Raw genomic sequence first — 24,273 nt, 5'->3', positions numbered from 1 at the left:
TTGACTCTAGAATGAACATTATTAAACGAACGTAAAATGTCTTGGATAGTACTACTATCAGTAATAACTATAACATAGTCTAAATACCTCCCACAGTATGTGACATGGGGTTGAAAAGGCGTAAAATGTACATGCTCAATCGTCGAGAGATAAATCTCCGATATTAAGTCGCTCAGGCTCAATCCCATTGGCAAACCAAAAATTTGTTTGTACACTTTGTTATGAAAGTGTGATATAGCTGGCCTCAACTAACAGTTTAATTAAGTGAAAAATTTGCTTAATAGGAACCTTTGTATAATTAATCGGTATCGAGTTATTATTTAACATTTCCCAAAAAATATCTAATGTGTATTCAACGTTTACATTTGTATATATCATCATCATCATCATCAGCCATTTTCAATCCACTGCAGGATGAAGGCCTCTCCAGCAACTTTCCAGTTCCTTCTGTTTTGAGCACTGGCCATCCATTTACTACCCAAAAACTCATGAATTTCATCTATACATCTCCACCTTTGTCTTCCAGGTTTTCTTCTAGCTCCTCTTGGGTACCATTCTGTTATTTTCTTAGTCCATCTGTCATCATGTCTTCGAGCTATGTGTCCTGCCCAAGACCATTTTAGTTCTTTAGTTTTGATAAGAATGTCCTTTACTTGAGTTTGCTGAATAATCCATGTGTTTCTCTTCTTATCTAACAGTCTGATTCCGAATGCAATTTGTTCCATTCTTCGCTGTGTAGTTCTCAGCTTCTCTTCCATTCTTTTGGTGAGTGCCCAAGTTTCACTTCCATAAGTCATGGTGGGGAGTATACATTGATTCATTATTTTACATTTCAGACAAACTGGGATATTGCTCTTCAGTATGTGACTATATTTCCTGAATGCTATCCATCCAAAATTTATTCTTCTCTTGACTTCCAGCCATTTATCATTATTACAGCTAATAACTTGTCCCAGATAAGTATATGACTCCACCTTTCCAATTACTGCTCCTTCAATCATTATTTCCCTTTCCGTGGCATACTTTTTCATCACTACTTTTGTTTTAGCCATATTCATCTTTATTCCAAAATTCTTACTAACTGTGCATAACTGATTAAGATTTTCCTCTAATTCTTTGGGATTGTGGCTTATGACCACAATGTCATCTGCAAATCGTAAATGGTTTAGGTACTCTCCGTTCACATTGACTCCTTTCTGCGACCAGTCTAATCTTCTGAAAGCTTCCTCAAGGGCAGCAGTAAACAGCTTCGGAGATATTGTGTCTCCTTGTCGAACTCCTTTCTCCATTTTAAATTTCCTACTGTCTTTGTCTAGTCTAATAAAGGAGGTAGCAGTCTCATATATTTTCTTCAAAATCATAATATATGGGGTATCTATGCCTTGTCTTTCCAGTGCCCGAAACATTGCCTTATGCTGTATGGAGTCAAATGCCTTTTCATAATCCACAAATGCCAGGCATAATGGTGTTTTATATTCATTTGCTTTCTCCATTAGCTGTGATATTACGTGAAGGTGATCCATTGTTGAGAATTCTGTCCTAAAGCCAGCTTGCTCTTTCGGTTGATTCTCATCAAGTATTCTTTCTAATCTGTTAGTAATGACCCTTGTGAACAACTTGTAGATGTGGGATAACAAGCTAATTGGTCTATAATTTCCAATTTCTGATTTATCTCCTTTCTTATGCAGCAAAACTATGATTGCATTATTCCACTGCTTAGGCGTCCCACCTTTTCTAATGCACTTTGTGAAGAGCCTTGCCAGTTTTTGTGTTATGTCACTTCCTCCCAATTTTAACAACTCTACAGTAACTTCATCTTCCCCCGGGGCTTTCCGATTCTTCATTTTCTTCAGTGCATGTTCTACCTCATCAGGAAGAATATCGGGTATGTCGTATGTGTTGCTACTTTGCAATCCATCCTCCCCACTGCTGGTATCATTCCCTCGCTCCTTGTATAATTCTATAGTAGTCTTCTGCTATTTGAATTATGCCTTCTCTGCTGTTTATAAGTACACCATCGCTATTCTTCAGTTTCAGTATCAGTTGTCTTTCTGTATTACTGCTCATGGCTGCTGATTTAAATCCTTTGTTTTCCCTTAATGCTTGTTCTACTTTTCTTGTGTTAAATCTTCTTATGTCCTCTCTGAGTCTCTTTCTAATGGCTTTGCATAACTCAGTATACTCAATTTTCTCCCTGTCATCATGACTGTTTCTTGACTAATTTTTTCTCCTTTGGATTTCTGTTTCCCTATAGGTTTCTTGGGCTTTATCACTTTCAGAAAATTGTAATATTCCTCGTCGATATCTTGGTCCTGAGCAGTCTGCAAAAGCTCAAACTTGTTCTTAAGTTCCAGTACATACTGCTTTTTCTCCTCCTCTGTTATCTCAAAGACCTTTGTATTATTTACTCGAGTGAGTTTTTTCCTTTCCTTTCCTAAATCTATATCAAGTGTATATCTTACCATTCTGTGATCACTTCCAACATTTACCTTATTCAGGACGGTAACATCATTCACAATATATCTTCTGTTAGTGAGGATGAAGTCGATTTCATTGGTTGTTAATCCATTTGGACTCTTCCATGTCCACTTTCTGTTCACCCTTTTCTTGAAAAAAAGTGTTCATTACTGACAGTCCTTGAGATTCTGCAAATTCCACAAGTCTTTCAACCTCTTATTTCTTTCACCAATTCCAAAATTTCCTATAGTTCCTCTTTCTGCGCTGTTTTGCCTTTTTCCAACCTTAGCATTGAAGTCCCCCATAATAATAGTGTAGTGGGTTTTCTGCTCATCTAGAAGTCTCTCAATTTCGGTGTACATTTCTTCAACCTCTTCATCATCATGGCTCGATGTTGGTGCATAAATCATTATAATCTTTAGCTTGTAATGAACTAAATAAGATTTCACTAATATTTACAAGGACAACATTACATTTATATGATGATGACTTAAACAACAATGCTGTTGCCTCAGTATACAATACGATTTCGAAATTATACATATGGTAACCAATGGGAAGCTAATTTTATGTTATCTTAACAAGAAAATGAGTCCAAAGTTAAAATATTCTCTGAGGTGGGACACAGACAAAGAGAGCAATATTCTCTATCTAAGTTTCTTTCCCTTTTGTTTTACAAAACTTTATTTATGTGGTACATTAGAGGCATTATTTAATACTTATAGGCATACCAACAAAGCCTTTGATGAATGCCATCTAGAAGAGGTGATGATACGCTGAGGGTTTTCTCTCTTAGAAATCTTGAGTATTAGTCTTGACACCCTTGGTGATGTACTTTTGAATTCCAAAATGTTGTTTTTAAAATTTTTATGGACCAGAAACCCAACTCCACCTTCACTCCTTTCACTGTTTCCATTGGTGTACAGCAGATTTCCACTTGATAAACTTATAAGTGATTCATTTCTTCTTCTTGTTTCAGCCAAACCGATGATATTCCAATTCACATTTTCTAATTCCAGTATCCTGTCTTCACCAATGAGTAATCGTACGTTATAACAGGCCAAGTTCAGTTTCCGTGCATGGCAGCCTGGTCGTACCCAGAGATTCTTAGCACCCTCTGCTTCTACTCTGATCCTTTCGCTGCTGTAAGAGGGAGAGTGAAAGCTGCTGGGGACTGAGAGCCATTTGTATTGTTGTGCTCTCATATGCTGGAGGGTTTGGTCTTTTCCTCTTCAAGCTGACCAGGCGTCTTGAAGAGAACCACTCTACACATTTGTTGCCACCTAAGTGACGTAACAGGGCTTACCATCGAGAAGGTGTGCATGAGTGTATTTTAGGAAGGCAGGCCAACCGGACTTCTCCTAAAACTTCTGTAATAGAGAGATATTGGATCCATCAGTGTTTTAGGCTGAGTGTCTGATAAAACACAGGATACCTGTTCCCCTCTAAGCCCCATTATTCGTTCCCCTCATTATTCGTATATAATGAGGTAACATCTAGTGAGAATAAATTGTCATTGTCTTCAAGTCTACAGTCCTTAAGGTTATTAAATAATGTATCGTAATTCTTAATCCCGAATTTTATCGCCTGTCTAAAGGGTTTTATAATGCTATATACATGTGTGGCCAAGGATGAAAATGCTGAGTTTCTTGGCATTTTCATCCTTGGATATAGGAAATTATAGGCCAAATAGGAAATCCAGTCTTATGTAATTTTACCTGACCGAAAAGTGCAGGAATATTGTATGTTCTGGCCTTCAATTCCTTTAACTGAGCCATAGTAATGTAGTCGTTTTTTTGATATGTGGTTAAGGTTTATTGTATTGATTGACTAAATTGGTAAATACTGCCAGGTCTACTTCAAGATAAGTGGAGGTATCGTGAAACAACTAATTCTAACTTATTAATATAATCAGGTTTATCGAGTATTACCACTGTATCTCCTTTATCTGCCCTCTGCATAATAATGTCTAATAATTATATTGTTTAAACACTAAATTTTACTATTTTTATGAGAGTTTCATTGAGTTGCTGCTGTCATTGAAAAGTCATAACATGAAGAAATATGGATCGGTGACACATGAACAGTATTCAATGGAGTTTGTTTTTTGTTAAAATAAAAAATAAATTTTTTGTTTATACTCCGGCACAACAATCAAGTCAGTAGAGTTTACAATAAATTGTCAATACAAATATTTATCGTAGTTAGTAGTCACAGGCTTGAACCCAGGTCCACTTAAGGAACGTGTGTTATGCACTCTCGCTCCTGACCACTTGGCTACGTCAGGTTTTTTTTTTTTTTATTGAAGTGCTACATCCCTTTGAAAATAGCAGAATTTTCCGTCATCTTTAGCTGGCCTTTCCTGTCTGTACAATTTTATTAACAATGCCAGTTTTTCTTCTTCTAATATATTTGCTATTTGCTATTTTAATATCAAAAACATATCTGAACAATGTCCCTTCAAGATTAGTACAAATAAGAGGAAGCCCATGTTCTATGATAACCAAAGCAAAGAAAGATTTGGAATATATCACATCATTATATAGCACAATGAAATGCTATGGTACATCCTTTTGCATTTCTTTTTGTGCTTATTATTTGTTAAGAGGAAAATCTTGTTTGACCAATCTGAGTGGATACTACAATGTGATCACAAAGGAACTGGATGCAAAAAACTTAACAGGGTCGTTTTATTTTTGATTACTTTAAATGTGTTTTTACTACAAAAAAAAAAAGTTAATAGCTTAACCTGAAGGTACTATTAAGGACTTCCACAAGCATGAACTGTTATTCTATATGAAAAGTTGTGAAAAGGGGGTTGACTTTGTGAAATTAAATCTGTACGTCTGTATGTATGCATGTGTAAGTCACTATTTATGGAAGAGAGTAACCATTACATGAAATATAAACTAAAATAAATCATAATGGAAAAAAAAAAAAAAAATCCACACATATATACATTTGTAGAATGTTAGAATTTTCCAATTTGAATGTGGAGGTATACAATAAACTTTTTTTAAAAATAATTTAAAAATAACTAAATGCACAAGGCATAATACGTTAAGATTTAATTATCTATATAATATTGGTGTATAGATACACCATAGACAACTCTTTAGAAACTACGAAGTAGTTGTTGTAGGCATCATTTGCTCTGTTTCTCATATTGTGCTCTGCCTTCACGACGAGTTGCCATGATATTGCACTACCTCGAATAAGTAACGCTTCACTAATAGAGAAGACTATTGTTACTTATTCTCGGTGAGTACCACCACCCAGACGGCACCGTTTCAAGGCTATTGGCCTATCATCAGTGGATGGGCAGGTACCCTGGTATTGCAGGCATGACGACCCAATTGTGAAGATAATCACACAATATGAGAGATGCCAAAAGGTGTATATGACAATATTTAAAAATAACTAAATGCACAAGGCGTTGTTGTTGTTTGATTTTTAGGAGCATTAGCAACTAAGGCCATATTGCTCCGGGATATGTGGTGGTCAGTCCCTGACCTTTCCGCATCCTTCGTATTTGGTGGTGACGGGCTCGAACCCCGGTCTAATCAAGAAGCGTGTGCTGCGCACTGCTGCTCCTTCCCACCTGGCTACGGAGGCGCCCAATGCACAAGGCATAATACGTTAAGAGTTTATTATCTATATAATATCGGTGTATAGATACACCATAGACAACTCTTAAGAAACTACGAAGTAGTTGTTGTAAGCATCATTTGCTCTGTTTCTCAGAGCAAATGATGAGAGTTGTTGTAGGCATCATTTGCTCTGTTTCTCAGAGCAAATGATGCCTACAACAACTACTTCGTAGTTTCTTAAGAGTTGTCTATGGTGTATCTATACACCGATATTATATAGATAATAAACTCTTAACGTATTATGCCTTGTGCATTTAGTTATTTTTAAATATTGTCATATACACCTTTTGGCATCTCTCATATTGTGTGATTATCTTCACAACTGGGTTGTCATGCCTGCAATACCAGGGTACCTGCCCATCCACTGATGATAGGCCAATAGCCTTGAAACGGTGCCGTCTGGGTAGTGGTACTCACCGAGAATAAGTAACAATAGTCTTCTCTATTAGTGAAGCGTTACTTATTCGAGGTAGTGCAATATCATGGCAACTCGTCGTGAAGGCAGAGCACAATATTAGAAACAGAGCAAATGATACCTACAACAACTACTTCATAGTTTAAGAGTTGTCTATGGTGTACCTAGACACCGACATTATATAGATAATAAACTTTTTATAACTTCTAACTGGGCTTAGTAAAGGGGAATCGAAAATGAGAGGAAGGTTCGCAAAGCAGTTAACCACTTCCATAAGTAATGACTTAATTTATGCACACAAAGATTATTTAATTCCACACAACCAAGATTTCACAACTGTAATCAAATGTACATTTTATTTTTTCAGCTGTACTCAGACTGGACAGTCTCTCTCTCTCTCTCTCTCTCTCTCTCTCTCTCTCTCTCTCTCTCTCTCTCTCTCTCTCTCTCTCTCCCCCCCCCCCCACCCCACCCTTACAGCTGTTTACATAAGCCACACTGGTCACCAGTTTGTGCTCTATAAACAGTTTATGCTCTCTCTCTCTCTCTCTCTCTCCCTCCCTCCCTCCCTCCCTTTGCCCCAGCAGGTGAGTACAATTACATATAAATACAATACACAACAAATCTTGTTTTTAATGTACAGCTTATACACATCAAGTGCTTTGAAAATTATGGCAAAAAAAATGAAATTGGGAATCTTTGTAATCACAACATGAGAAATTGAAAAATATTTCTCAAACCTCAATAATTAATTTTTTTATTCTGATTAGAGGAATTCTGGAAGTCTGTCATTAAAGGCTGTAGTTAGCCCATCTAAGAGGGAGAGAGTGAAGTTTCTCCCCATGAGTTATCCAGCCTACACAACACACAATGGGATGATTTGCACAACGTGGAAATTGTTCCATACATTTTTTAGACCTAATACACTTACTGTTATAAGTGCACACTTGGGTGCCATTACCACCAAAATTTATTATTTTAATCTCCATTGTGAAAGTATTTTTTTATTCAAACCATATTCATTGTTATTCTCTCTCACATTAAGTGCGTACACAATTGAATGCTAAGAAACTTGAATTGAAAACTGAACTGAATTAAACTAATGAAGATGTACAGTTCCTGGGACTTCACATATAATCAGTACATTTTGATTACACAGTATTTTTGTATGACCAAAATAGATTGTGTGTAGGCCCACAGCATGAATTAAAGGTATACAAATACACTGTGCTGCCACTTGATTAGGGGTACACCCCCCTGCTGTGCACACATATGGTTCGTCCCACAACGCTGCAAGTCACATGACCACAGTTGTGGATATAAATGCAGCAGAACAACCTTTCTAGTATCACTTAAGTGTACAAACTGTAGCAAGAATGGGGAAAAGGAGTGATCTAACAGACTTCAAATGTGGCATGGTAGTAGGTGCAAGACATGCTGGACAAAGCATCTTTGAAATGGCAGTTCTCCTGATCTTTTCATGCACCACAGAAAACATCCTCTCAATAGCACTCCTATGGAAAAAAAAATCACTTGTTGATTTGAAAGGTCAGAGGAGGATGGCTGGAATTGTGCAAGCAAAAAGACAGGCCACAATGTCGCACATCACATCACATCAGAATACAACCTTGCTGCGGAGAACAAAATATCGCAATGGACCACTAGTCACACTTTGTCGCAAACAGGATAATACAGCCGACAGCCACATCACATACCTTTGTTATCAATGAAGAACAAGAACACCAGCACTGGACTATCAAGGATTGGAAAACAGTTGCTTGGTCTGACAAGTCGAAGTTCCTGATGCATCATGTTGATGGAAGGCTCAGAATTTGGAGGTAAAACATGAATCCACGGACCCATCATGTCTGACGACTGCTGTGCAAGGTGGTGAGGGCAGTGTTATGTTGTGGGGTATGTTTTCTTGGGACACGTTGGGTCCATTGATCCCCATAGATTCATGTCTGAATGCCACATCGTACCTAAACATCGTTGCTGACCAAGTGCATCCGTTCATGTTGACAGTTTATCCTCAGTCAGATGGCTACTTCCAGCAGGATAATGCACCAGTGCACAAAGCCTGAATCTCTATGGCATGGTTCCAGGAACATGACAATGGCTTTTCTTTGCTGCAGTGGCCCACTCAGTCCCAGAATCTCAATCCTATTGAACATTTTTGGGATGAGCTGGAAAGGGCTGTTTGCTGCAGGCATACACCTCCATTGAATCTAAAGGAACTGCGTGACACACTCATGTCTGCATGGTACTCCACTCCTGCATGTTTTCAGCATCTTGGTCAATCCATGCCTAGATGAATTCAGGCTGTTTTGAAGGATAAAGGAGGCTCAACACACTACTAGATAGGTGTACCTAATAAAGTGGCAGCACAGTGTATACTGCATATAATTATGCATGCACTTTTTTTGGGGAAGTGCAGAGAAATGTAAAACTTAAAGGTGATATATACATACGCAATGAATTTTTGTTATAGTTCCATTCAATTTCATTTTAACAATGTCACTACTCAGAGAAGTAACAACAGCAGCAATACAGGGTTGTTAAAATTAAAGTATCCTATGTAGAGGGCTCTGAGTGAGTTCTAAGGATCGCACTGAAGAGAAATTTGGACAACAGGTACAATAAAGAATGCACTCTCCATTTATTGGAAAAAAAAAATTAGTTACAAAATTTGTCACTGTATGGCGCATAACTATCTTAGTTACAATTATGCAAATAACTTACGTTATTTGAATAATCGTAAGTTAGTGCCACTACTCAGCTCTACTGTACTGTACGAAAGCAAAGCAGTCTCTTCAATATCATACACTAGATGTTTGCCAGCACTACAGCAGCAACGGCAACAATGTTGCAGGAAAAGGCATTATAGGGAAGCTGTACTATCAGAACAGCAACAATGCAGCTACAGCTATCAGAGAATTCCGGCATCAGAAGCGCATAAGGCTGTTTGTGCTGTCCACAAAATGATTGCGAAATTTGAAGTGATAGGACATCTTGGTGTTCAACCAGGTAGAGTTCGAATGGACTCCTCTTGTGTTGAAGACGTGGTTATGGCTGTCGTGGATTTATCAAGTCAATCTCCATGTGGTAGTGCAAGTGTGCCAGCTGTTTCTCGTGAAGTGGACATGCTGCATTCCACTGTAAGGCTAGTAATGCATCAGGTGTTGCGGTACTATCCTTACAAGATGCACATGTTACAGCAGCTAAAGCATGGTGATGCAGATATTCGTTTCACATATGCACTTCAGTTTCTGTTGCAAATGGCAGTGGATATCACTTGGCCATGGAACATCCTTTGGAGTGATGAAGACCACTTCTGCTTAAATGGACAAGTGAATACGCACAACTGTCACATTTGGGCAACAGAAAACTCTTCAGTTATCCAAGAGGTCCCATTGCATTGGTTTGGCTTCATGATCGGGCCATATTTTTTTGAACAGGTAACACCGATTGGACCCTGCACCTGTTCAGTCACTGGACAGCGATATTATGAAATGTTGGCAAATTTCGCAATACCAGAGCTGCAACGACTTGGGTGCCTTCAGGATACCATATTCATGCAAGGTGGTGCACCACTCCATGTCCACTGTTGTGTCCAAAGAGTGCTAAGGCAACACTTCACAGATGAACAGGTCATCAGCCATTGTTTCCAGACATCTTGGCCACCCCCGATCACCGGATCTCACACAATGCGACTTCTGATTGTGGGGTTTTTTGAAGAACCAGGTGTATCGGGGAGGATGTCAAACTCTGGCAGATCTTAAGGACAGCATTACACGTCATGTGCTCTATTCCAGTTGACATGTTACATTCTGCTGTAGAAAATGCTGTTCTTCAAATGGAATCAGTTGTTGACCAAAATGGAGGACACAATGAACAACTGTAGTGCTGTTCAAGTGATTTGTATTGCCACAGCACCATATAGTGACAAATTTTGTAACTAATTTTTTTTTCCCAATAAATCGTGAGCACATTCTTTATTGTACCTGTTGTCCAAATTTCTCTTCAGTACAAGCCTTAGAACTTGTTCCAAAGCCCTCTACATAGGGATACTTTAATTTTAACAACCCTGTACATCAATTTCAAAAAATCCATTATCAAATTAGCAAGGGTCACAAATCTTAATGACCATACCTGAAATTGTGCTGATAATAATTTAGCCTTCTTACTAAGAGCTGGTCCAATAGCATTAAAATTTTTATCTCTTAGTTCAGCATATAATTTTTCTTCAGAGTTAAGAAGAAAAGATTTGCGTTCTGTAGGCATCTCTTGTGGTACTCCACTTGACTTCGTGAATTTCTCAGGTGGTAATTTTATAGTATCTGGAATAAGAATTAAAGACATCATTGGAACTGGCAAAATACATAGGCCAAAAACAATTACAAAGAAAAATATTCTTATTGTTGAGGCAGTTAAGTTTTGGTAATAAACAAGTTTAAAAATACTTAGGAACTCAAACAGATAATTATACATATTAACTTAATTTAATAAAAGGAAAACTTTCAAAAAGATTATTTTAATAAGCAAACAGATGCAATTCTAATTTTTACTTCTGAAAGATCTTTTTCATTATTATTGATTATAAACATATAGAAATTCTCATCTTACAAGTTAATTGTCAACAAGCTGTGAATGAAAGTACTGGCGTCATGCTTGCCCATGTCAGTGGTGGTACTGCAATACATATAAACAGCATTTCCCACCTTTTATAAGAAGTGCTGCTTTTCTGCAGTGAACCAATGAGGCAAACAAGCTGAAGTAGTATTAAAACTACAGAGCTAAATGTATTCTGAAGGAATGTTTTTTCCACTGCAAGTTTTGTTTTAGAACAATATTTCAATAGGGAATTGAATACAGGCCTCTTTTTTAAGTTTTGCGTCATAAGATCTATATAATTGCAAGGAATATTTATGGTCAGCAAGTGACCAAATGTCTTGTAGTTTCTTAATTCTACAAAACTGACTTTCTTTGAAGATAGTCAGTTTTGTAGTTAACCCCTTCAGAGAACATTTTTTCCGGAAAATGTGCCATAACAGATCGACTTTTTTTTATTTTACAGATTAAAAGTATGCATCATGTGAATACTCACTGTATAGTTTTTTTGTGTTTTTTATTAATTTTTTCATAGAAAATACATGGGAGTAATTAACTCATTTGGGCAATCCCCAGTTATCTCGTGTAGGCCAAAAAGTGTGCAAATTATACAGATTTTTTTAAAATAAATTAGTGCTTGAGCTAAAAGAAAGGCACAGAAAAAGTCTTCATTACTCATTATATAAATAAATTTAAAAACATCAAGTGGAACACACAAGCAGTAATTGTGAACTAACTACATTCTGACACGCAGACACCACAAGTTGTTGTTGTTATGGGAGTTTAAAGGCACATAAGCTACTATGGCTATAATGCGCCTGCCCGCCACAAGTGGACAGGCAAGGTAAGCGTCGCTTACGGGTGGCCGAAATGTTTTTCGATTGTTTTTGTGAATTATTTTCGTGGGTTCAGTATTCTGCATTTAGGATGGCAAATTATATTTTGCTTATTGGTTTTTTTTTTTTTTTTTTGATTTGGTAGTTGTTGGCGCATCGGCTTCTGTGGCCATATTGCACCTACCAAGGTTTTTGCAGTACTTTGATCCAAGCCCGAGGCGGGAATCGAACCCGCGACCTTTGGGTTGCCGGGCAGGTACTTTACCCACTCGGCTAGCCCGGCCGGCTTTGCTTATTGGTGGCACAGGAACGCGCGCTACTGTTCTGACATTGCTGTACAATATAAGTAAAACGAAAGCCAGTTGTTTGTTGCCAGGCGTAAGAAAATCCTGAGAAAACTCAGGATTTACCTGCCTAATGCAAAATTAGCCAGATAAATGCCAGAGAAAATAAGAAAATATCTCAGGATACAATAATATCTCAGGATATTATTGTATCCTGAGATATTTTGTGTAGTTCCAAATAACTTTTAAAACTAAAAATGAGATATCTCAGGATAATCCACGAAGTGGTTAAAGAGATGCATGCATGTGTGTAGCACATGCACACTTTTTTTTCTTTTTGTTTGAGAGAGAAGACAAATTACTTCAATTATTATATTAAAAGCAAATTTAACATTCATGTACAATGTGAATATAAACCTTATTGCTATAACTCAATTAGCTTTGTATAATGATTTTACTATAACTGTTTGTAACGTAACGTGTGAATTAAGTTAAAATGAACCACACACTCAATGCACAAAATATTTCTAAAAAGATGTTCAACCTTTAATTGAATACACTTGGTCCTCTAGTTACAAATTTCAGTTAAACTTCCCCAGACGTGAACCAGCATGAGTGCTATTGAAAAATATGTTTCAACTTTTGCAATAGCATTCAAATTTAAATTCGAGTGCTGTTGCAAAATGCACTCAAAATTTTTGGCGTGTTTTAAGTATAGTTTTAATTTTTTATTTAATCTATTTATTATTTTATGCAATAAAATAAAATAATAAACACTAACTATTCTGACTTTGTTCAAGCAGGACTTTCTCAGTTGATTAATTAGGTTAATCTTTTGTACTATGCTGCAATATTGCTAAAACAAAATATCTGATTTCTTCATTAGGAAAAGTTATACCTCTAAAAAAAATTAAGTTTGCATCACAGTTCATACACAAGTGCACTGCAAACCTTTTGGCCTTTATTATATGTTATGGATGTTACTAACAATTTACAATATTTAAGTATATAAATTTGTTATATATCACTCTTATTTTATCTTATACCTCAGTGGTGCAGTTGTCAGCCAGTGAGGAACTAAACTCTTTGGTAATGAATATTGGGTGCTGAAATACGCTAGTTACCAAGCCAAGCTGCCCAACACTAATTTCAAAACAGCTTATCGAACTTCATTATACACTCATAAAACAATGATTGTTTTTGATGCCATCAAACCTACTACCAAATTAATAACTATTTTCACATATAGAATTTAGATAAATATCTATATTTCATCAGTGAACACAGCTGCCAACTTTTGACTTCAAAAAGTTGGAAATCATGTAAAGGTAAGTAAGAGGAAACCAGATTTTTGTGGCCAAAACAGGCAGGAATTCATTAAAAAAAAAAAAAAAAAAAAAGGGGGGGGGGGTGAATTCCATATTGGACTTAACCCCCCCCTTTCTGTCAGAAATCTTCGGTCAGTCAAAGTTCAGTTAATAACAATGGCTCTGCTGACTAGTTATAGTTATGAAGATTTAATTTTCACGACCTTACCTTGCATAGTTAAAAAAAATAAACTCCATTTCTTATGTTTTATGTATTTTATTATTAAACTTTTATTACACAAAGAAATACATAAATTACAAGAGCAAGTTATTGCTATGGATAAAAGGATGGTTGAGAGGAAGAAGACACTTGTTATCAATGCACACTGCTCTTCACGGACTTATGTTATTAGTGGATTCCCACTGTGTTTAGTGCTGGGCAGGTTGTGTTGTGTATTTATTAATGATATTGATGAGTATATCAGGCTTATTATCTAAGTTTGCATATGATACAAAGATTAGCATGGTGTTTAGTGACAGTAATGAAGGTATGCTGCTGCTGCCCTATTATCTAGAAAAATTAGGCAGATGGGCTGAGAAATGACAATGAAGTTAAACATTGACAAATGTAAGTTACTGCATATAGACAGCAGTAATTCCAGAGTAACTTACCAAGTTTTTCCACTACACTCAGGGTAGTGGAAAATGAAATGAACTTGGAGTAACTGTGTAGACAGATATAAAATTCTCTGAACAGCACACACAGGCTGCCAGGACAGCTCATGGGGTTTTGTCAATGATATACAGGAATTCTTATAGCAGGTAAAAGGTGATTATTGCATTGTGAGTTGCAGGAATGAATCTGATGAGGGGAAGAAAGGGGTGCTCATACCAAGAAAGAGCTTAAGTTCTACAAATTGCAGCATCTGAAGACTAGTATCTGCAAGGTGATCTGATTGGAATGTTTAAGGCTTTGAATGGCTTGAGCAAACTCTCAATGCTGATGGGATTTTTCCTTGCATTAGGAGGCATAAACTCAAATTAAGGAAGGATGGTTAGTAGTAGTAATGAAGGCATGTGATGCAAGAAAGCAAGCATATGAGCTTATGTAGATTCAGCCAAAAAAAAAAAAAAAAAACTCACTGTTGATTGCTGGAACGAATTTTTGCATATCTCTTCTACAACTGTCTTTCCTCAATTTGAATTTATGCCCCTCAGGTTCATAATCTGAGCAAGAGAAAGAATCCCATCAGAATTCAGGGTGCTCAGCCCATTCAAGCCCTTATACACCTCAATCAGATCACCTAACAGGTGCCTAAGTCTCTAGCCGCTACACCAACAAGGCCCTGTTGTGTTCAGTTGGTTGTAAGCTGTGCTCCGCAAATTTTTCAAAGCATAAGATTCAGTTTTCAGCTTCTTATAAATGCCACCCCATGGATATTGACTTCTTGATGCCAATCACAACAGTGGATTAAATATAAATATTTGCTGTTCTTATTTATGCTATTTACTGCTTTTGCTGATGCACACTTTCAGCCATTGTTGACTGCTTAACTAGTGCATCTAAGAACAATGTCAGTGGCCTTAAGCAGTGCCTTCTGGATTTGGGAAATGCGCTTTGACTCCCAACGTGCCACTCCCTTTTAGCACATGACATGTTTGTTTAGCTTTTGCTTACATGAGAAACATTTGAGAGCAAAAAAAAAAAAAAAAAAAAAAATCCACTATTATTCTGCATTATTGAAGACAGTCATGCCTGTTGACGATTTTGATTTGGAGAATTCAGATGCAGCTGACAAGATTCCACAGGCTTATAGCATAAGCATTAAGAGTGGCATATACCCACCAATGATGAAGCCAACCACCTTCGAAACAGTGCCATCTGGGTGATGGTGCCTATCTGAGAATAAGTAAGAGTAGTCTTCTCTACCAGAGAAGCATTACTTATTCGAAGTAGTGCAATACCTAGGCAAATCGCTTTGAGATACCTGGGTAGTAGAAATTGAGATACTACCTGGGTAGTAGAAATGGAGATACTACCTGGGATAGTAGAAATGGAGATGCATTACCCATGCATAAACAGCCTTTTCATACTCTTTGACATTTAGTCAAGAATTGTATTTAGAATAGTAGCATATTATGCAAGAAAGCAAGCTTATAACAGCATCAGCCAAAAAAAAAAAAGAAAAAACCCACCTTCCCATTTCACTTATCCATTCCCTACGAACATTTTAGTTCTTCCTTGAATTTATTTAAGCTGTCAACTTCCACAACGACAGATGGTAGTTTGTTCCAGCAATCAACCATTCGCTAGCTAAAGGCAAATTTCCACACATCTATTCTGCAACGGTCTTTCCTCAATTTGAAGTTATGCTCCATGCAGTGTGATATCTAAGTAAGATGAAGAATACCTTGCACTCAGTTGTTTCTTGTATTCTCTTTATTTTGTGAACTTCTCCGTCAGTACAAGGTGTGACAATAAAGTTCCCGGACTGGTGCTGTTGTGGTAATGTTCAATAAGCTTGAAAATAAATGGAAGTGGTATACGTTGTAGTTCAAACTTCCCCAACAGATGGTAGTACAGAGATTGTCTAGTAGGCTGACAGGTTGCAAGTAACAACCAGTTTCATTAGTAGCGTTAACTATCTGTGTCATGATTTTGCAACAGGGCAACGAATGAATATCATTTGCTTCGGGAAAATCTGAAAAGATTTTCCCAAAGCAAATCTGCAAAAATGTATGGAATGTTAAAAAGCGTTTATGTTGATAAAATGTCAAGTCATACTGGTGTGTTTGAATAGTATAAGAGGCTGTTCAAAGGTTGATGTGAGGATGTTTACGATAACCCAAGAAGTGGGCATCCATCAACCTCTCAAAATGAGTTGCAATAGTTTAGAAAATTGTGGCAAGAGATATTTGTTTACCCCTTTGAATAATGGCCAACGAATTGGATATGAATAAGGAGATGATTCATAAAATTCCGCATGAAGATCAAGGGAAAAGGAAGGTCTGTGCAAAATTTGTGCCACCCAGCCTCACGGATGAGCAGAAACCACAAAGAGTGTCATCACTCTTTGTTGCTTCTGCTCATCTGTGCTTTGTTGCATCTGTATGTGAAGATATCAAGACATTCAAAATTTCCTTGAGTGTATTGTCACTGGAAATGAGTGCTGGTTGCTTCACTATAATCCAGAGATGAAGATTCAGAGCATGTAGTAGACTTCAAAATCACCATCAAGGCCTAAAGAGTTTCGTTCAAAAAGCCTAGGATCAAGATGATGCTGATCATGTTTTTCAACAAACAGGATGACTCACAAGAAATTTGTTACCCGAAGAGGAGAGTGCGCTTTCCTAGTTTAGGAAAGGCTAAAATAATGGAGTGATGCCAGGAAGAGGTACACATACCTTCAAGAAAAATCCAGTTATAAAATTTTAACAGTAAATTCAAAGCTGTACTGTTTAGTTGTTTCAGCATGATATAAAAGATTCCATGGGAGATCTATTCAATGCTGTTTGGAGTGATATGTATAAGAAAATAATTCTTACTGTTTGTTAAAAAAAAAAACTGTACGTAATAGGTAAAAATGGTTTGGACTTTTAGATTTAGCATTAAGTACACCCAGAAATATCACAAATTTTGGAAACAACCAAATCTATGTAGACCAGTGTAATCAATCACTGTTTTAGCCATAGACCTCCCTAAATGCATAGTGTTTAGTGGAAGGCCTATGACCACAAATCCTCTAGATACTATTTTATAAGTCACGTTTATAACTTTCAGTTGCAATTTGACATTTTGTTCTTTGATGTCAAGGCAGCATCTAATTTGTTATTCATGTCTGCTCTTCACACCCCTATTCATGGTCTGCTCTTCACATTATGCCAATCTTTTTAGTACTTCTACAAAAGCTTCACCATTTTAAATTTAATTTCTGAAGAAATAACAAAAACTCACTTCATGAAGAATACTACTATACGATCAAGAATGTAGAAATAAATAAAAAAATTTTAAATGGAGATATAAAAAAGACAAAATCAGCACAAGTCAATTTTACAAAGAAAACAACTAAGTATGGCATTCTTATTTTCGTCAGTAGTTCTGATATTGAGGTTTGCAGTCATGTGGATCATTAGGCAGATGTTCACCGCCTTTTGAAATTCAAGTCTAATTGTCTAGTACAGTGGTGTCCAACCTTTTCCCGTACAGAGGTCACATTCAAAGTTAGATTCGTTTTGCAGGCCGCACCGGGTGATACGAGAAAATTTAGTGTTACATTTTCCATACCTTGTTACATGTAAAAGGAAGGTTCTGTTTTCCTTTTCAAGCTATATACACTGGTATGCAACACTTAAGGACCAGTCAGGTTTTCATATGGCTTCTCATACAAGTGGCCTGGATATGGGAAAAGAATACCAAAGGAACCTTGTGAGGTACAGAAATGAAGGAAACAACACCGACACAACAACAGAAACAAAATGGTAAGAAGGGACTTTATTCAAAAATGGCAACATAGCATTGGCGGTATGATACAGATGCATCACTGCCAAAGATGGAACAAAGGGAAGAGGTGGTCCTCAGCAGGAGATATGGCCACCCCTAATGTCGATGCAGACTTTGTACCACCTGTCCATACTTAGAACAATGTTGTTGATAAGTTCTTGCAGTAACATCGTCCATCAGAAAATGGTGAACATTTTCTGATGGGTGTGGATGTGCCACTAGGCATCTTCCCAGAGCATCCTATATGTGTTCGATGGGGTTTAGATCAGGAGAAATGGGCAGGCCAATCCATACGAACAATGTCCTCACTTTCCAAAAGCATATCGACAGCTGCAGTGTGATGAGGTGTGGTGTTATCATCCATAAACATGAACTCAAGGCCAATGGCACCTCGGAACAGATGCACATGGGGAAGGATTACCTCAGTACAGTAGCGTGCACCGGTTTACAGTACTGCCTTCCAGTATCTGGAGTTGTGTGCATCCATCCAAGATAACGCCTCCCCAGATGAGAACACCTTGACCACCATATCGATCCCTTTCAGTGATGTTTGCGAGGTGATACTGTATGCCAACCTATCAACCAGATTCGCTGCAGAGACTGAATCTCTCATCAGTAAAGACTGCCTTACCCCATTTCGCTGCTGTCCAGTCCTTGTGTTCGATGCACCACTATAAACGGTGTCTCTGGTGGGTAGGTGTGTTAAAGGGACACAGCATACTGGCCGTCGGGCAAACAGTAAACTGCGATATCTTGCATCCTGTGCAGCTGGTTTGCAATGGATCCCACTGTCTGGTGTCGGTCCCTCTTGGTCTACAGGAGTAAATGGCGGTCATCATTGGGTGCTGTTTTTCGTGGACGACCACCACTGGTCCTTTGAACAGCTGCACCTGTCGTTCTGAAGGCCGACCACGCACGTGAGATGATGCTATGCATGATACTGAACTCTGCAGCTACACTCCCTGCACTTCGACCTTCCCAATTATTTGACCCCAGGTAAAGTCATCCAGATGTTGTCTACCAGACATTTCGCTGTCAGTAGCACTGTATGAAACAAATCGAATGTCTGTAACAATCGTGCTCACCATTCAGTAATTTGAACATAACTACTGAACTGCTGTTTTTATCTGTTTATGTAAGCCCACATATCATGATTCAAATTTTTGCATGTGCACCAGCTTTCTACTGAACGGCCACAGTTATGCAAATCGCCACAGACTGTTTTGTTTGATTTTGTGGTTGTAACCTTTAGAAATAGTGTTGGTCCTTAAGTTTTACACACCAGTGTATAAAAAATTCAAATTCCCAATGCTTTTATGCGCAACAAATCTATGTCACTGATTTATTTTTTAAAAATTTTATTAAAATTATATAAATGACTTTTTTTTTAAAATACTTTTAACTTACATTTATATGCACCCTTTAGAAAATTTATAACCTGAAAAGGATCACTGCTTTTCAATATTAAGGTGAATAAGTAAATATAATGATACATCTAAAATTGAAAATTTGGAAAATTTTATTAAGTACAATGCATAATAACATTTACTGAACAAAACTTAACATTTAATGAGATGACTGAGGCTGGATATTTTAAAATAATTGTTCAAAATTTGGCTGAAAGTTTGGGACGGCAATTCACAATATGAAATAAAGATTCCGTATTGTGAATACGGAATAAAAATAAAGATCTGTTATTCCGTTTCTTTTTAAATATTTATTTGATTTCATGAATGAAAAAATTTGCTCACAAATATAAGTTGATCCGAACAGTAGCCATTTTCATGGCATTTTCTTTTATTAGGAAAATGCCATGAAATCTTCAAATGGGAGAGCCTTGTAGAATTCAAGTAGTTTATTTTGAAGTCCATATACATTGATTGGACAGAAATTATAAGATACCTACCTAGTAATGGGTAGGCTCACCTTTTGCCCAGATAAGGGCAGTCACACGGCAAGGCATTAAGTCAACATTAAGACCCTGGTGCGTCAGACAACTAACACACTTTGTCCATAATTCTGTTGGATTTAACGTGGAGGATCCAAATCTCGAACAGACCTTTCCACAGCATCCCAAAGATACTCCACGGGGTTCATGTCCGGTGAACGGGGAGGCCATTCCACGGTGGTAAAATCTGCAGAATGCTCTTCGAATCAAGTTCTAGTCATCACGGCTCTGTGAGGGAGGCGCACTATCCTGCTGGAAGAGTTCATTTCCCTGTGGGTGCATGATGACCATGAAGGGATGCAAATGATCTGCAAGGGTGGACAGTGTAACCTAGACTGTTCAGAGATGCACCTAGATGTACCAGAAGTCACAATATGTGCTAGCTGAACCCACCCCAGACCATTACCGACCGTCCACTTGCCTGAACAGTTCCTTGTTAACATGACAGGTGCATAGCTTAGTGCAACTTTCAATAGATACGCACCCTCGTGTCCGCTAGAAATAACTGGAAATGAGACTCGTTGGACTAGGAGACCAGTCTCCAATCATCTGAGGTTCAGTGCCAATGTTCTTTCGTGCTGAGGCATAGAGTCCTATGTCTTGGTGTTAGCAATGGGACTCTGGTGGGTCGGTGGCTTCCATAACATATTGCGGCTAATGATAGCCTGCTGGTCTTGATGGAGATGTTTCTGGCACCTCCCTCGTTGAAGTCAGCGGATTCGTGCCACTGTCGCTCTCCAGTTGGCTGAAACAATGTGAGACGTATGTCAATGGCCATGCTCATCCGCCACCTTTCTCTGCCCACAGCGCTGTCCACAATGAGATGTTATTCCGTGTGTGGCATATTCCCAATATACTCTTGATACTGTTGAACGGGAATAGTACAATTTCTGTACCACCTTCACGATAGAGTGACCCATGTGTTGGCACCTGCTATCATCCCTCTTTAAAAGTCTGTTAACTCAAGGAGGTTTATCCATACTGATATCAAATTACTGTCCACGTGAATGCAGTGAACCCATTCACGTGGACAGTAATTTGATATCAGATACCAAGCAGTGGGGTTCATCCACCAGGGAGAGTTGTGACAGCGTTGCACTGCCCAGGAGGAATCAGGTATCCCACGAATTCTGTCCTTTCAGTGTAATTCTTTTTGAACCACGTTTGTCTTGAAGATCAGTAATTTCAAGTTGCAAGCTGGGTTGTAGTTTTCAGCAATAAAAGTAAATGGATTCTCAAACAAGACATAACCTTATGCCTTTTTCATGGAATCTTATAATAGCAAATCGACTTCCAAACTCTTCAAAAAGGTAATTGTAATAACGAGAGGCAATGATTCTTTGGAAATACAGTAGAACCCGGATAAGAAGTTTTACAAGTGACCAGAGGGTTTAGAACTTCTTACGAGGGAAAACTTCTTAGAAGGGAAAATGAACTAAAGGTATGAAATATTAACTAAGCAAATAAAAATGACAAGATACACATGCATGTGAATTGTAGGAAAACTATCATGAACAAAAATTATCATTTAATGCAAGGCAATATTTATTACTCATGATTTAATAAGATTTCAAAATAATAACACAGATGCAATGAGAAGTAAAGTAATGAGAATGATAAAAATCAACTACAATAGGTACAAAAACTAATTAAAAAAATATTTATAATTTTTTCAATTAGCTATCCAGAGAAGACTGCTTCAAATATTTTGGGGAAAGATTCATACAGGATAGATCAATTTCCCTAATACATTTTAACACCGACTCATGAACATCAGGCACACTATGAATGAATTGCTGCAGTGAAGAGAAGCCAATCATTGCACCTCAGAATATTGGTACAGCAGGCTCCTCTTCTTGTTGAGCCTTCAGAGACTTAATCTTGGAGGCTACTAGGCTTTTCATACCAACTAAGAAATATTGTTCAAGATTCAGGACTAAATTGATGTCAGATGAATTAATGAGGCTCATGGCAGAGAAGAAAAATGAATGGAATGCATATACACTGAGTGATCACTGAATTATGACCACCTACCTAATACTTCGTAGGTCCTCCTTTTGCCTTCAGTACAGCAGCTATTCGATGTGGCATTGATTAAACAAGATGTCGGAAGCGTTCAGGAGGTATGGCAAACCAAGCTGTGTGTGTGTAATGCAGGTATGGAGGTGATTGGTGTATCCAGATGCCTGATATGCCTTTTCAGAGTCCCACAAGTGCTCTACGGAATTAATATTGGGGGAGTTCGGAGGCAAATCGATATGCTGGAAGTCAGAACTGTGTTCCTCAAACCATTCCTGCACAGGTGTCCATTGGCTTGGTGCATTGTCATCTTGGAAGACAAAATTGCCATTCGTAAAAAAGTGTAACGTAGCAGGGTGTATGCAGTCAGCAAGCAGTCGACGATAGCAGAGACCATTGATACGCTGTTCCACATGCACCAGGGGTCCAAGTCCTGCCAGTGAAACATGCCCTACACCACACAACCGTCTCCACCAGCCTGCACTTTTGATACCATGCATGATGGATCAAGAGCCTCATGTTATTGATGCCAAATCCGTACACGACCATCCACGGTGTGGAGTAAATAACGCGACTCATCCGACCAGCACACCTTCTAGTCTTCTAACATCCAACATGCATGCTCTATGCACCAGGCGAGTCTTTTACACCGATGAACTTTGGTCAGGAGAGGATGCCATGGGGGTCGTCTGCCAGTATAGCCCATACATGCGAACGTGCGATGCATGGTTATGCCAGATATTGTTCTGGGTTGGCACATGTCGTATTGGGAAGTCAACTCTTCAACACTGTTGTGCCTATTTGCCTATACGAGTCGTCGGACCCTGCGCTCACCTCTAACATAAACCTTTTGCTGACCATTGCGGTTTTGCCACCAAGTCATTGTTTCACCATTTTGACACCAGTCCTGGTACACTAACTACGGTGGCTCTTGAACACCCCACCAGTTGGGAGATCAAGACACCAGCTTGTCGAGCACCCACCATCTGTCCTTTATCAAAGTCCGATAAATCCTTCCTTTTACACGTCACGCTCGGAATTTTACTATCTACTGAATCATTGACACCTTATCTATGCTAAGTAGGTCAAGTAACTATGCACTCTCGTACCTCACGTGGTCAAATGGTTGCATTCAGTTTTCATAGGGGTGGTCATAATTCACTAATCACTCGATGTAAATTATCAAGTGACAGAGAAGCCTACGGAAGATATAAGCCAGTCTGTAATCAAGTCACAAAGGAGATTAGGCAGGCAAAAGCAGATTACAAGAAATCTTTGGCAAAGGATATAAAGAAAAACAGCAAAGAGTTCTTTACTTATATAAACTCTAGAAGGAAAGGAATGAATCAGATTGTTCCACTTAACACAGATGGTTCGATTATTGATGATCCTACTCAACTTGCTGATAAACTGAATGAGTATTTTGCATCTACATTCGCACATGGAGTTATACAATGAAGGGAATGCCAGAAGTGTATCAAATGCTAACAGGGAGCTAAGTGATTTTGTAATAATTGAGAGCAAAGTGGAGGAGAAATTATTGAAGTTAAACACAAGGAAGGCACCTGGGGTGGACAGGATCTATCCAGTTATATTAAACGAGGCAACAAAGGAAGTAAGTAAACCCTTAGCCATAATTATGAGAGCTTCCTTGGACTCAGGGGAGGTCCATGGACTGGAGGTGTGCAAAAGTATCACCAATTCAAAAAGGGGGTTCAAAAGGTGACACAAGTAACTATAGACCTGTTAGTTTAACTTATGTTCCAAAGAATATAATGGAGTCACTGGTTAAAGAAGTGATGCAGGATCACCTAAGCAAGACTGCAGTAAAAGTTCAGATATAGCATGGTTCTGTTAAGGGGAAGTCTAGTCTGACCAATTTGATTGGATACTACGATGTGGTCACACAGTAACTGGATGCAAAAAATAATTTTGATATCATTTACTTGGATTTCTGGAAAGCTTTTGATACTGTTGCACATGGAGGACTGCTATACAAATTGGAGAGGTATGGCTTTCAGGGCAAGTTGCTGCAATGAATAAAGGGATGGTTGAGTGGCAGACTGAAGAGTAGTAATAAATGGACACTGCTCTACGAGTACTGATGTTTATTAGTGGTGTCGGCCCAGGGTTCAGAGTTGGGCCCATTGTTTTGTGTATTTATCAATTTTATCGATGAAGGTATATATCAGGCTTAATGTTCAATTTTGCAGATGATACAAAGGTTGGTAGGGTTCTTAATGGT

General features: G+C 38.1%; 1 protein-coding gene across 2 annotated transcripts in view; it reads right to left on the bottom strand.

Moving 5' to 3' along the window:
* Nucleotides 1-24,273, bottom strand: part of car (vacuolar protein sorting-associated protein 33A) — a 302,059-nt gene that overhangs the window by 149,290 nt on the left and 128,496 nt on the right. For both annotated transcript variants that reach the window (XM_090373474.1, XM_090373475.1), the window contains exon 8: nt 10,675-10,862. In XM_090373474.1, coding sequence (XP_090229600.1) covers nt 10,675-10,862 — 188 coding nt within the window. The remainder of the gene's footprint in view (nt 1-10,674; nt 10,863-24,273) is intronic.

This window comes from Mastigoproctus giganteus, chromosome 5 (genome assembly GCF_048544385.1).
Source record: "Mastigoproctus giganteus isolate SK-2022 chromosome 5, ASM4854438v1, whole genome shotgun sequence".
Taxonomy (NCBI): Eukaryota; Metazoa; Arthropoda; class Arachnida; order Uropygi; family Thelyphonidae; genus Mastigoproctus; species Mastigoproctus giganteus.
Note: the sequence above shows the minus strand (reverse complement) of the source record. Positions and strands in the feature narration are given on the sequence as shown.